The 14815-nt window shown below is 52.5% G+C and overlaps 1 protein-coding gene across 8 annotated transcripts in view; it reads right to left on the bottom strand.

Annotated features, from left to right (window-relative positions):
* The window catches only part of Lrsam1 (leucine rich repeat and sterile alpha motif containing 1), a 38258-nt gene that overhangs the window by 1912 nt on the left and 21531 nt on the right, over window positions 1-14815 (bottom strand). For 7 of the 8 annotated variants that reach the window (XM_085835010.1, XM_021184380.3, XM_029473886.2 and 4 more), the window contains 9 exons: window positions 13170-13269; window positions 11755-11842; window positions 9586-9660; window positions 8286-8366; window positions 7028-7123; window positions 5319-5417; window positions 2355-2486; window positions 1494-1575; window positions 828-973 (listed from right to left, as the gene is read on the bottom strand). In XM_085835010.1, the coding sequence (XP_085691136.1) occupies window positions 828-973; window positions 1494-1575; window positions 2355-2486; window positions 5319-5417; window positions 7028-7123; window positions 8286-8366; window positions 9586-9660; window positions 11755-11842; window positions 13170-13269 (899 nt within the window). The remainder of the gene's footprint in view (window positions 1-827; window positions 974-1493; window positions 1576-2354; window positions 2487-5318; window positions 5418-7027; window positions 7124-8285; window positions 8367-9585; window positions 9661-11754; window positions 11843-13169; window positions 13270-14815) is intronic. The other variant, XM_085835009.1, reaches the window with a different exon arrangement.

Below are 14815 nucleotides of genomic sequence, written 5' to 3'. Positions count from 1 at the left end.
CCTGGCCCTCCACCTATTTGTAATTATTTTGTGTTCACACTTGCCAAAATATGATGCCTAGCCTAAAATGACTTCCACCTTATAGTCACTAGCCTCGTATGTGTTCCCTGACTCTGTCTTAGCAAGACCCCTCAGTATGCACATGGCCTGAGAAGTTTCCAACTGCTTCAAAGTCATGTATCATATCAAGAAATTGGGAGTCCCTTTCAGAGCCTGAGGACAGGGCCTTGGTTAGAGTTCTAACCACTGTGCTCTCCGCCACATAGCACCCCGGAGTCTGCTGAAGGTCAGAGAGCTACCGAGCTGCTACAGCAGCCCCCTTAGTAACTCATGTGTGTATTCTACTCGGGAAGTGTAGAAGAGGGTGTGGGATCCCCTGACGTTGTGAGCCACCCAACGTGGTACAGGGAAGGGCAGTGAGTGTGAGCCATCTCTCCAGCCCCTTTTGGGTTTCTTGACACAGGGTCTTGCTCCACAGCCTCAGACTCACAGGGCTTTTGCCTTTTTCATCTCTCATGAACTACGGCTGCAGGCATGCCCGCCGTGCCTGCCCCGGCTCCCTCAGCAGCTGTGCAGGAGGGAGGACCTGTACTTTAAGCACTGGTATGTTTACTTTTTGCAATAAGTGTTAATTTTGCAACAATCTTACAAAGGCCTGGCCGGGAAAACCATGTTCTTGGTAAGTCATGATGAGGAAATTTTCCCTAATATAGTTAATAAGCTGAGGGAAAAATCCTTCTCTGGGGAAAATGGACTCTAGACAATGTTAGCATTGCGCATAGCTGGGTCATGGGACATGGGTCATTTTGGTGTCTCCCCACACTTACTTCACGTTCCAGGCACACAACACATTCTGAGGTCGGCATGTCCAGTTCAGCTGGGGGGGCAGACGGTCGCACTGACTCTTGGAGCTCCCGGGGAGCTGTGGGGGGCTCGAGGGCACCAAGGACCTCATTCTCGAGTGGTTTCAACTCTGAGGAAATCAGAGGGACAGGCTAAGCTATCCCCATATGGTCCCAGTCTTAGCTTGTGTGAGTGATCGGGGGTGGGGGGTAGGGTGGGGAGGATGGGGGAGAGGGGGTGCCTCTGTCCATGAGCAGGGGAAGGATCTTCCTCTCCGCCTCATTAATTCCTCCGTATCCATCTGTGAGATGGGAGCACCCAGCTACTGCACACTCTGCTTGTGAGAGAAACCTCAGAAGCCTGAGGCTCAGAGAGGACATTGAATGCCTGGAGCCGTATCGCCACCCAGTGGTGGAACTGCAGGACAGAGGCCCTCGGCTAGTGGCTGAGCTTCTCTACCAGGCTCCTCAGGAAACAGGATGGGTCCATCAGGTGATGGCAGAATGGGACGGCCCCAAGGCTGCCTCCTTAGTCCCCAGTCCTCCCCCAGCATAGCCCGCTCTGTGCCTACAGCTCTGCCTTGGAGCCAGTAGCCCCTAGACTGCCAAGTACAGCCTCTGAACAGCCCAAAAAGAGCTTAAAGTCAGTACCTGGCTGGACCCTAGGCACAGCTAGCAGGTCCTGGGCTCTCCGTAGGATCTCATGTTGCAGGCCTGCTTCTGAGACGCCCACCTGTGGCCAAACAGGAAAAAGCAGACCAAGGGCTGATGGCAGGGAGCCAGCTCTCCTCTACTAAGCTGTCATATGGTGCCCAAGCCCATAGGACTGCCTCAGCCTCCACCTCCGGCACCTTCACTGGAAACAGGGAGGCCTGGACCTTGTGGTCAGTATGAGGCAAGGTAGAACCACAGCCCTGCAGGTGGCTCAATCGGGCCTCTGTGGCAGAGGGGAGAACTGAGACCCCAGAGGAAACCTGTGACATGTGTGTTTACTGAATGCTTTCCTGACACTACTGTCACTGTGCCTGGTGACCTTAGGACAGAGAGCTACTGAAGCTCCTCTGCTGAGAGGTAGCAGGGTCAGAGCCTTCTAGCCGACACCCCAGAGCCTGGGCGCATAGCCCAGAACCCTGCATCTATCCGAAGGTCATCAGGAACTGCCCCCAAGCATGGGCCCTGCACTGTCCTGGATGAGGCAGGACAACAGAACGGATGAGAGCAGGGACCCTGGGACCAGGCCACTCAGAATGATGCCAGGCACGTGCGTGCTCATGTTGTGATCAGGATGTAGCTGGAGCTCAGGCAGGGCTACAACTGTGTGACATCATTGCACAGGCTGAGGGCACAGGTGAGCAGAGGCAATGGGGCAGCGGTTCTGGCCGTGAGAAGCTCGAGTCACCTGACCTGGACAGACCTTGACTCACTACAAACTGAACAAATATACCCCCTTTGTGACATTGAGTCCAGGCACACTGGGCCTTCCTGACTTCCCCCAAGACAATGGCTGCCCACCTTAGCCAGATCTCCGGGGCTCATTCGGCTCAGCATGTCCAGTGAGATGCGGTGGTGGGCGAAGAGGGGCAGGTAGTGCTCTGCAGACAGCTCCACCAGCAGGGCCACCAGCCGTCGCTCCATGCCTTCTTCCTGCAGGATGGCCCCATGGGGAAGGCCAAGGGTGTTAGAGTGGAGGGAACCAAAGATACACTGGTTTCAAGATGGGACTGTCAGAGTACATGACACACAAGCGTGTCCTTGGGCTCTTCCCCACCGAAGGGTGTGTGCTAAGTGTATGGAGATCCACCCACAGGGAGCTCACTGCACTTCTGCACTTGAAATAGTCACCACCAGAGGGAGCTAAAGAAGCCGGGCCACACACCGGGCACAGGCAGGTACTGAGAACAACGGGGAGAGGTGTGGCCATGGGCTGGAAGCTCTCAGTCAGTACACAGGAGAGAAAAACAAGCTACCAGAATGGTGTGGATGAGGCTCAGTGAGAAAGAAGACCCAGGGTGGATTCGCAGCAGCCACAGCAGGTAGCTCACAACTCTCTAACTCCAGTTCCAGGGGGCCTGAGGCTCTCTGGGCCAGAGACTACCTGCATCCACATGGCATACATAGACTCACATGTAAGTAAAAACTAAATCTAGGCTAGGCTTAGTGGCACAAGACTTTAGTCCCAGCACTCAGGAGGCAGAGGCAAGTGGATCTCTGAGTCTGTAGACCTACAGGGTGAGCTCCAGGACAGCCGGGACCTTTCTTAACTGTTTTGTTGTTGTGAGCCTGATGCTCCTCAAAAATAAAACACAACAAAGATGGCTCAGCGGTTAAGAGCACTGACTGCTCTTCTGAAGGTCCTGAGTTCAAATCCCAGCAACCACATGGTGGCTCACAACCATCTGTATTGAGATCTAACGCCCTCTTCTGGTGTGTGTGAAGACAGTTACAGTGTTACTTACATATAATAAATCTTTTTTTTTTTTTCTTTTCGAGACAGGGTTTCTCTGTATAGCCCTGGCTATTCTGGAACTCACTCTGTAGACCAGGCTGGCCTTGAACTCAGAAATCCGCCTGCCTCTGCCTCCCAATGCCACCACACCCAGCCTTAATAAATCTTTTTTTAAAAAGTATTTATAGGGGGCTGGTGAGATGGCTCAGTGGGTAAGAGCACCCGACTGCTCTTCCGAAGGTCCAGAGTTCAAATCCCAGCAACCACATGGTGGCTCACAACAATCCGTAACGAGATCTGGTGCCCTCTTCTGGAGTGTCTGAAGACAGCTACAGTGTACTTACATAAAATAAATAAATAAATCTAAAAAAAAAAAAGTATTTATAGAATGAGTCAATTTTTACTAAAAATTTAAGCTGCAAAACCAGACATAGTTGTCCAGGCTATCCCCTAGGACTGGACGTGGGTTTATCCCTGGAGCTCACTGACCAGCCGATGTACCTGAACTAACAAGTCTCAGGATCACTGAGGGATCCTGCCTCAAAACAACGTCAAAGCAATAAATGAAAAAGATAAAGGTGAAGAGCTGGAGAGGGGGCTCGGTGGTGAGAGCACTCTTTCAGAAGACCCGGTTTGATTTCCAGCACCAGCATCGTGGCTCCTGACCTATAACTCCAGCCCCACGAGCTAATCCACGAGCCAATCCCTCTTCTGATCTCCATGGGTACCAGGCATACAAGCTGCAGACACACAAGCAGGCAAAACACTCACACACATAAAATAATAAAAGACAGCAACTATGAAAACACTTCCAGTCACTGCATGCACACCTGCACACACCTGCAGACACCTGTAGACGCCTGTACACATGCACACACCTGCAGACATCTGCAGACGCCTGTACACATGCACACACCTGCAGACACCTGCAGACGCCTGTACACATGCACACACCTGCAGACACCTGCAGACGCCTGTACACATGCACACACCTGCAGACGCCTGTACACATGCACACACCTGCAGACACCTGTACACATGCACACACCTGCAGACACCTGCACATACCTGTAGATACCTGTATACATGCACACACCTGCAGACACCTGTACACATCTGCATACCTGCACACATGCACACACCTGCACACATCGTACACTTACTGCAACATGCACACACACACCAGGCATACACATAAAATACAAACGTAAGCCAGGCATGGTGGCACACTCCTGTCACTCTAACCCTCAGAAGGCTGAGACAGGAGGATGGCATGTTTGCAAACAGCCTGGGCCGTAAAGTGAGACTGTCTCATAAAAATCCCAAATCAAGCTGTCCACAGTGTACACTTTAGTCCCAGCACTTAGAAGTTGGAGACATGTGGACCTCTGTGAGTTCCAGTCCAGCCTGATCTACATGGTGAGTTCTAGAACAGCCAGTGATACACAGTGAGACCCTGTCTCACAAACAGAAAGCAAACAAACAAAAACATTGTGTGTGTTAGGACAGGTGTGTTGGAGCACAGCTTTAATCCCCGCAGGCAGAGGCAGGGGCATCTCTGTGAGTTCCAGGCCAGCCAGAGCTACACAGGGAGATCTTGTCTCAAAAACAAAACCACAGCTGGGCAGTGGTGGTGCATGCCTTTAATCCCAGCACTTGAGAGGCAGAGACAGGCAGATTTCTGAGTTCGAGGCCAGCCTGGTCTACAGAGTGAGTTCCAGGACAGCCAGGGCTATACAGAGAAACCCTGTCTCAAAAAACAAAACAAAACAAAACAAAAACAACAAAAAACAAAACCACACCTGCACATGTGTGTGTGTGTGCGCGCACGTGCATGAGCCCAAAGTGAGCACAACTGCAGCTGCCCCGCCCACCTGCTTAATGGAGGCCAATGTCTCCCCTCCTCTCTTATCAGAGTACTCACTCACTTTCCCTGCAGGGAGCTGGCACACTGGAGTGGGGCTGGGCTAAGGTGCCTTTGGAAAGAGCCCCTCTAAGCTCCTGGGCCAGATGAGTACCACGGTCCTTACCTGCAGTTTCAAGGACAAAGGCTTCTGGTTTAAAAGCCGTTGGTACTGGATGAGCCAGTAATTTTCCTGCTTCGTTTCGCTCTTGGCCTCTAATTCCGCCTGCCAAGAACAGAAGCTACTGGTTAGCTTCTGGCCAGGAAACAGAGACCACCAGACCACGGGGTTTCCTACTATGTTCCTGTGAGTACCTGACTTTTCGCTGTCCTTGATTTAAGCCACAGAGCAAAGGCAGGAAGCCCAGCTGTGCCCAACAACAGAGAGTGGGCATGGGGAAGGCCAAGGAGCTGCCAAGGCCACACATGTGGCACCAGGAGCCTGCTCCTGGCCTCCCGCACTAGGTCCCACATTCTGCTACTACCTCTGAGAGGGACTCCTTTTGGTCCATTTGTGGGACAGCAAAGTCTTGCTAGCCACCTCTGTCCCCAACAAGGGCATGCCTACTTCTAGATGCCAGGCAGGTGGCTACAGTACCCCCCAGGACTTCTTAGAGAGGTTGTTTTGCTGGATAAGGCTGACACCCCAATGGCAGAGAGGTCTCCACTCTGCCGTGTGGGGAATGTTGATAAAGGGTTGTTCTGGGTGGGCGCTACCCCAGGTGCCAGGATGAGACAGTGAGCTAGCGATTTTGAGTAATGATCACCATAGCAACCGTCGCGGTGGGCCACACTGGGTCCTTTAATGATTCCTCCTGAGAGAGCTGAGAACTCTGCTTTTCATTACGCTAACGCATTGCGCATACACCCCACCCCAGTAACGCATGTGTGGAAGTCAGAGTGCGACTTCGGGGAATTGGTTCTCTCCTTCCACCACGTGGGTGCTCAGTAGGGACTCAGCTCACTGGGCTTGGCAACAAGTGCTCTCACCACTGAGCAGTCATGTCTCTGCATCCTTACTCTTCCGGAACAGGGTCTCGCTATGTCCCTGCACTGACCTGGAAATCACCATCTTCCCCCATTAGCCCCTGAGGGGCTGGGATTCCAGTATAGCACTGTGCCAGCAGATTTCCTTCTGTGTCCATGGTCCTGCCTGTATGCTAACCTGGGGCTTCCTCCCTTAGCCTGCTGAGGGCAGGGGCAGCAGGCACACACTACTGAGGCGCCATGGGGGCCAGGTCACTTTGGATGGGCTGTGTGTGCTCTGCAGAAGCCAGCCTCACTCACTCTTCTCAACTGGCCTGGGGGGACCTTTGAGACAGTCACAGATAGCAGTGATTCCATCTTTCCAGCCCTGGCCCTCAGTGTGTAGGCACCAGACACTCAGTGTCTGGAGCAATGTTAGTAAGTGGGGCTCAGCCCACCTGATGTACACCAGAGTAAAAACAACTAGCCACGGAGAAGGGTTAGGTCACTCCTGCTAAAAGTGGTGGTCTGCTCACAGCACGGCATGTCCTGTCCTGGAGAGCCCAATCCTGAGGCCCGGGGAGCACCGTGCACAGAGGCTAACATCGGCTATGCGTTCATTACACTGTGCTTTGGATACTGGAGATGCTGTGCTGTCTCAGCTCTGCCGCTGCGATCTCCCCACAGGATGGACTGAGAGTGAAAGTAAATGCTCTCTCTTATAACAAGGGTGCACAAGAAACTAAAACATCTGCCGAGTGACGCTGTCCCTTGCCCTTTAAGCTCCCCTTTGGTGACCTACAATGGGGCAAGTGTTTGAAAAGCACAGTGAGCATGCCCAGGCGTGCACACAGAAGTCCACAGACATACCAGGATGCCATGGAGTTCCTCTTCCCGCTGCTTCTTCTCTTTCAGGAGCTGCTGGAGCAGGTTGCTGAGTGCCCAGCGCTGCTCTGAGACCATCTCCTGTAACACAGGATCTGACCTGAGGCCACCGTGAGCCCTCAGTGCTCCCCACCATGCAGCCCCGCATGGCCTGAAAGCCCCACTGACTGAATTCAGGGCTCAGGCTGAGTTGAGGGACAGAGCCCAAAGGCACCCCTACTCTGCTATGCCACCCACTTCCTCCCAAGCCCTCAACCCTCTTCTCTGTGGCTTCAGGCCAGGATGGGCCCCTAGGGATGGTGACCACAAATGGTGAGAAACGGTGAACAAAAGAAACAAGTCATGGGTCTGGACGGACCACAGCACACGGAGGAAGCAAACGGTGAGGAGGGCGCCACATACAGATGAGGGGGCTGCCACACAGGGAGACACATGCAAACCGCCCTGTGTGTGTGGCCACACACTTATCCTCTTGTCTCTGGAACCCATGGCGGTCCTAACAGGGAGAGGCCTATGGCTTGAATGGGCTGGGACCAAATGGTGGCAGCTTCCTTGGGGAAGCCAGTTCCTCATCTATGGGAACCATCAGAGGCCACCAAGAACACTCTAATTGGCTGATGGCACAGGCTAGCCATGAACGGTGGAAAGAGAGGCCCAGGAGGGACTCGTCTAAGGTCACCTAGCAACCTGGGTAGGCCTAGGGGCAGCAGCACTCTCAATACTGGAAGGCCATGGGTCAACTCAGACTTGCCCTGGGCATAAACAGTGAGGTGAGAACTCTCAGAAGCCTGGCACAAGCACGTATCCACGTGCCATCCTACCTTGTCCCTGTGTACGTCTGGGCAGACTGAGGGTCAGGGAAGGGAGAAGGGTACCCCCTTTTTTCCATGTGCAAACCTGTACTGCCCTCGGGGTCTGTGAGCTCACATGCCCTTGGGACACCAGAACTCCCTCCACAGGAAATGTCAGCCCAGAGAGGAGGACCCAAAGCCCACCTGACCACACAGCCACCAGCCCAGTCAGGGGAATGCAGAGATGGTGATGGCCCAGCGGGCCTGGCAATGAAACCCTCCTTCCTCTGACCCTCTTGCCCAGCACAAAGCTAGCTTTGCCCATGGACCACATCTGTTCAAATGGGGCTGGACTGGCTCTGTCTGCTGGAGAAGCCTATGTCTGGAGCTGAAGATCAGCCGCCCTGGGGTCGGGAGTGGAATGAGGGTGTCTGGCTGGGAGCCTCACATACCTGAAGCGTCTCTGTGTCCAGGGACTTCCTCTTTAACTCCAGCTGTGTCAGCTGCAGTAACTCAGTTTCTATTAGCCTAATCTAAACAGAAGACGAAACAGGGACGTTGATTCACAATCACCACGGATCCCTTATGTGCCGCCACTTGGCTAAGCAGGGACTCAGAAACCTGTCAGGAGGCTGGGCAGCCCTGGACAGAGCGGAACGTGTGAGCCTTGGGGGCCTCACTGAAGAGAGTGAAAACAAGCTACCACGGGGGCGGAGGACAACAAAATGATCCAGTGACGAGCCTCAGTTATGTGTTGATCACCTACTATGTGCTAGGCTGGGCTGCAGCAGCAGCAGCTCCCTGGCTCTTGGGGTGTAACTGCCTTAGTTACAAGGACAAGGAAATGGACACTTAGTGTTGTTAGTTTGCCAAAGAGCAGGTAACTGAGAGATCGTTTGCCTGGGATTTCACAACTCAGGGTCTGAAACAAAACAGGGTCACTGAGAATATCTGGGGTCACCACAGGCTCTCAGAGCCCACAGTCAGTGACTTCTCTACCCCATGCCAGCCAAGGACCCTGTGGTCTCTCGCAACCCTGAGCATCTGACGCCACCAGCCCCTCCCTGGTCAGAGGAATGAGCTTCATGTCTGGCAATGTGGGATTGAAATTAAAGAGGGAGGTTTAAAAAATTAAGTTTGTTAAAGTCAAACAAGAAAAGAAAGGAAAAGAAAAGAGAGCATGCAAAAATGTGGGTACAGTGTGTGAATCCACAGAGACGTGTGTTCCCATAGCCTGACAGCTTGCAGCGCCTCTGGTCCCAGCCCCCCTCCACCCAGCAGGGACCCCGCCCAAGGCTACTCCATGGGTTGGTAGTGGAGTCTGGACGGGAGGGAGGTCTCCTCCTCCCAGGCCAGGGTCCATCCTTAGAAGGTCTTAGGACCTGGCTTCCCAATCAATTGGGAATTCCAACCCACCCCAAGAAGCCATGTGTCCATCAGTGATATTGAGCTGATGCAGGCACTGGAGTCTGAGCTGGCAAGTTTCCCAGAGAGTCCTGTAAGCGCTGCCCTTCCTCCAGCCAGGCATTAGGGAAACACACTGCACTTGCCCAGCAGGCTTCTGGCCAGGCTCTGGGATGAAGCCACCACCTTCAGCGCTGTTCAAGGCACAACCCATCAGCCCCATTGTGGAATGTTGAGGAAAAGGAGGTCTCCAAAGTGGTAAGCCATGGGCTCGCATTTTAATAACTGCTGCCCCGTGAGCCAGGTCTGCAAGCAGGAGCAGGACGAGGTGGCCCGGCCAGCACTCACCTGGTTCCTGATCTGCCGATGCATCAGGTCCTTCTTCACCTGGAGTGCCTCGAACGCAGCCTTCTGCATTACACTCTGCAAGAGACAACGCATACACCGCTTAGACGGCCACGCTCCCTGACTCTTACAAGGGTCCTCATGCCAGCCACGGGGAAGCCACATCTGCCTAAAAAATACCGGAGAGTATGATTTTACAGTTCTCAGGTGGACAGAAAAATTACTGCCTCTGCCTTCTCTTTTCTTTTAATGCAGGGTCTGTTTTTTTATTTTAAATGCATAAGATAAAAAGTTGCCTCTCCCCCCGGGCGTGGTGGCGCACGCCTTTAATCCCAGCACTTGGGAGGCAGAGGCAAACAGATTTCTCAGCTCGAGGCCAGCCTGGTCTACAGAGTGAGTTCCAGGACAGCCAGGGCTATACAGAGAAACCCTGTCTCAAAAAACCAGTAATAATAATAATAATTAAAAAAAAAAAAAAAAAGAGGCTGGGCAGTGGAGGTTCTGAGGTCAAACAGCTGATCAGAATCTGCATGTGTGTGACGTCGCCTGGCATTCAGAAAGAGGAGAAGAGCACCAGGAACCACTGGTGGGAAAAGGACAGCCCCAAACACCAGGGACAGGACACAGGGGGACCTCCAGTCCGGGGTCCTCCATGGGGGAAGGATAAGCCACAGTCTTATCCACTTATGACCTCCCCGCACCCCCAATGGTACTAGAGATTGAGTCCCTGAGAGATGTCTGCTCGCTAAGAAAGTGCTCATATTAAACAAGAACTGATACCCATTCCACACAAGATACTAGACTTTTTTTTTTTTTTTGTTTTGTTTTGTTTTTCGAGACAGGGTTTCTCTGTGTAGCCCTGGCTGTCCTAGAACTCACTCTGTAGACCAGGCTGGCCTCGAACTCAGAAATCTACCTGCCTCTGCCTCCCGAGTGCTGGGATTAAAGGCGTGCGCCACCACTTCCCCAGGTGGAAAGAAAGATTTTGAAAAAACAAAAATCACAGAAATGTCTGACTTGGAAATTTCAGTAAACCGACACACATCCTGTCACCTGGATGCCTGGTGACTAATGTGTACAAATATACCATGTACATACACTCCTAAATTAAATAATAAAACAAAAACCTAAAACAGTGGCCCACACCTTTAATCTTATATGTGAATACATATACAATATACATTAATACATTGGCACGCACATTTCATGTAATGTATTTTGTGAGTGAAAAGAAGGAGCAGAAGGTCCCAGGAAGGCTGCGATGAGCAGGAGTGAATGCCTGACATCCCTGTGTCAGTGGCCACGGGACGTCAGACCTGCCACCTCTTTTTAGGACAGGGTCTCTCTGTCTCCCTGGCTGTCCTGGAACTTGCTTTGTAGACCAGGCTGGCCCCAAACTCAAGAGATCTTCCTGTCTCTGCCTCCCCAGTGCTGGGATTAATGGGGTGCACCACCACACACAGCCTTTCTTGTTTATTTTTTGAGGTGAGATGGCCTCATGCAGCCCAGGGTGGCTTCCCTACGTAGCTGAAGTTCAAGGGTGACTTTCATTTCCAGGCCTCCAGAAGCCGCCTTCTACACCGTAAGATTACAGGCGTGCATTACCCACCCTTTTATGTGGTGCTGGGGATGGGCATCTGGGAAATCCTTCTACCCACCAAGCCACCTCTCTGGCCTCGAACACTGCATTCTAGAACAGGTGGCATGCCTGCTTCTGCTGCCCATTTCACAGATGAGGAACTGGTGACAAATGCCAAATCTCCCCAGATCCCCAACCAGACCTTAGCCACAGGCAGGTGCCCTCTCTGAGAAACAGGGTCCTTGGTTCCAGAGGTAAATCATATCAGTATGGGAGAGGGGGGGGAGCCAGAAAGGGACGTGGGAAAGCCTGGGAAAGGTGGCTGAGCAGGGCTGGGATGACCCACAGGCAAAAGCCGTGACAAGCACAGGAAGAACCAAGGGCTGGCTTCAAGGAAAGCCTAAGGGAGTGCGGTGGGGCCTTGCTTGGTGCATCTCAGGCTCCACACGGCACCGGCTGAGTCTCAGCAAAGGAGAAAGCTGCAGAGAGCAGCAGTGTGTGTGACAGACAAGAGACAGACGCCCTGCCGGCTCCCTGAGCAGGATGCCTGGAGTCCTACAGAGGGTGCAGTCAGGCCCCAGGCAAAGGCTCACCTCCTGAAGGATCTGGCTGATGGCTTTGTTCTGATCCATCTGCTGCCATGACAGAATCTGCTGGAACCGCTTGTCCATTTCAGCCATGCTGCCGGGAAAAAAAAATACAGCACAGTTGCTCACTGCGTATTTCCCGAGCACCTACTGTGTGCTGGGCACCTTAGAGGAGACAGAGATAAACAACCACTCAACATCCCTGATAGGGCATCAAGGACGAGGAGGTCAAGGAGGGTGGCAGAGCTTCCATTTGGCAGAGTCACGGGGCTTTGGGTCCAACCCCCCACTGGACCTCCTTCACAACACCCCCTGAGATGGATGCTGGGCTCCTCCCTAACCACCTCTCGGCACCCTGGAGAGTCACATGGCTTCTGGAATGTTTCTACCAGCATTTCCTCACTGGCTGTACTCTTTGTATAGCCCTACAAAACAGCTGGTAACTGTGGCACAGAACCTGTAACCTCAGGCTGCCAACATCAACACAGTCTTAGCTTTGAGTTACTTTCACATTAACTTAAAAATTTTTTTCTTTTATTGGCTGGGCAATAGTGGTTGCACACCTTTAATCCCAACATCTCTAAGTTAGAGGCCAGCCTGGTCTATAGAGTGAGTTTCAGGACAGCTAGGGCTACACAGAGAAACCCTGTCTTGAAAAACAAACAAACAAACAAAACAAAAAAAAAATTTTAAATGACTTTAAAAATTTTATATGCATGGGTATTTTGCCTACATATATTTTAAGTTCGTTATATGTGTGTAGTACCCATGGGAACCAGAAGAGGGTACCAGATCACTTTGAACTGGCGTTCATGTGGGTGTTACCAAAGGAACCCATTTACAGAAGAAGCCAGTGCTTTTAACAGCTGGGCCCTCTCTGCAGTAGGGAGGGGAGGGAGGAAGGGCGGTGCTGGAAAGCAGGCAAGCTCACTTGCTCGCTTGAGTTCTGAGGCAGGCTCTCAGGTAGCTCACGTGCTGAATTCACTCTCTGCTTTGCTCTGGAGCTCCCGATTCCCCTGCCTCTGCTTACTAAGCGTTAGTATTACAAGCCTAGCACCAAGCCAGCAAAGATTTTACTTTCTTGTTAGTGTTTTGTTTTGTGACCGTTCCCCCGCCCCATCCCCAACTTCAGCCTTGCTGTAGAGCGGGACAGATAACCCTTCCATCCCCATACTCAGGCCAGCACTTGGCACACAGGTGGGCTCAGAGGTAGAGGCCGGCCTCACTTTATCACCGTCTGACCCTGACTCATGAGTCTGGATGGAAGAATCCGGAGGCTGGCCGTCCATCACCTGTCCCTGGTAACCTGGCCAAACCTGGAATGGCCCGGGGAGTTCAGTGTCCAGCTCTCGCTCCCGTCTTGGGGCCCCCAGTCAACACCCTCAGAGCCCTCACCTGGGAACACACGTTCCTTACCTTACCTGGAACAGGCCTGCTGCGCCAGGCTCTGCCTCTGAGACTCATAGGCCATCTGGATGAGCCGGCTCTTACAGCTCTCCGTCAGCATCTGCTGCATGGCGGCTGCGGAGAGAAGGCTGTGAGCCACTGAGAAAAGGCTAGGGATCCCAGGTAAGGCCAAAGGGGTCACCTGCTTACTGGTGGACAGTTATCCTAAACAAAGTTCCCCGCCCCCCTTTCCTTCCATCACTGCTAGATAGCCCAGCCTGGCCTTGAACTCTCAATCCTCCTGTCCCAGCATCCTGAGTTCCGTGATTGCAGATGAGTATCAGCACCCAGCTCTAAAAAATACCTACATTGCTGGGCCGTGCTGGTGCATGTCTGTAGTCCCAGTACTCAGGAGACAGAGGCAGGAGAATCTCTGTCAGTTTGAGGCCTGTGCACCATGTACATGCAGAGCCTGGGGAGGCCAGATGATGGCGCTGCATCCCCTGGGACTGGAGTTACAGATGTCGTGACCCACAATAAGGTTCTGGGATTAGAATCCAGGTCCTTTGGAAGAGCAGTAACTACTGAGCTAGCTCTCTAGTTCTTTTGTAGATTTATTAAGAGTAGTAAGGGGGGGAGGCAGAGGCAGGCGGATTTCTGAGTTCGAGGCCAGCCTGGTCTACAAAGTGAGTTCCAGGACAGCCAAGGCTACACAGTGAAACCCTGTCTGGAAAAAAACAAACAAACAAAAAAAACCCCACAAAAACAAAAACAAAAACAAAAACAAAAGAGTAGTAAGGGGATGGGGGTCGAGGTGGGTGGGGGTGGGGGAACTGGAGAGATGGCTCAGCAGTTAAGAGGGCAGATTGCTCTTCAAGTGGTCCTGAGTTCAATTCCCAGCAACCACAAGGTGGCTCACAACCATCTGTAATGGGATCCAATGCCCTTTTCCAGTATGTTGGTGTGTCGGAAAACATTAGCAGTATACTCATATAAATAAATAAATCTTTAAAAACAGAGAGAGCAGTTCAGGGCAGGGAGTGGCTCAGTGGCCGTGCACTTGCCTAGCCTGTGCAAAGCCTGTTCAATCAAAGCAAAGCATCCAGGAAGTGTAAAAGGCTTGGAAACTCAAACCCCTGGATGCAGGTCCTGCCTCTGTGGAATTAACTTAATAAACACCATTCGGTGACTTCCACAGCTGTTCCTTAACAAATGGACAGAGTGACCTTGAACAGAGCTGTCAGTGGGCTGAGCCCTCTGTAGGTGTGGTGAGCACAAGTGTCCGGCTCTGTCTGAAAGCCCTTCCAGGACAAAGGCCCCAAAGATAAGGAGAGCCCATCTCCATTTTAACTAAGGGCAGGCATGGCTTCAGAGACCCTCCTCAGCTCCCGGCTGCAGGCTCTCAGACCTGTCTGGAGCAGGTGCCAATGTGGAGTTCAGGACCACACTGGACACACCAGGAAGGGGAAGTCTGCCCAGGAGCCCAAGTGAGCTGATGCCAGCTCTCGGTGGCAGGTTTGTGACATGCCCAGGCTTGACCCCTAGGGTCCTCCCGAAGGTCCCATGTTTTCCCTGTGTAGTTTCCCCACTCTATAGACAGAAAACTCGAGACTCAGAATCCAAGCTTGGCTGAGCCCAGGGCCTGAGCTCCAGGACAGACTTGGCTGCCCTTCCACAGAGT

Source organism: Mus caroli, unplaced genomic scaffold (assembly GCF_978045245.1).
Source record: "Mus caroli unplaced genomic scaffold, Mus_caroli_1 scaffold_2, whole genome shotgun sequence".
NCBI classification, from domain to species: Eukaryota; Metazoa; Chordata; class Mammalia; order Rodentia; family Muridae; genus Mus; species Mus caroli.
This window is presented reverse-complemented; position numbering and strand designations above follow the sequence as displayed.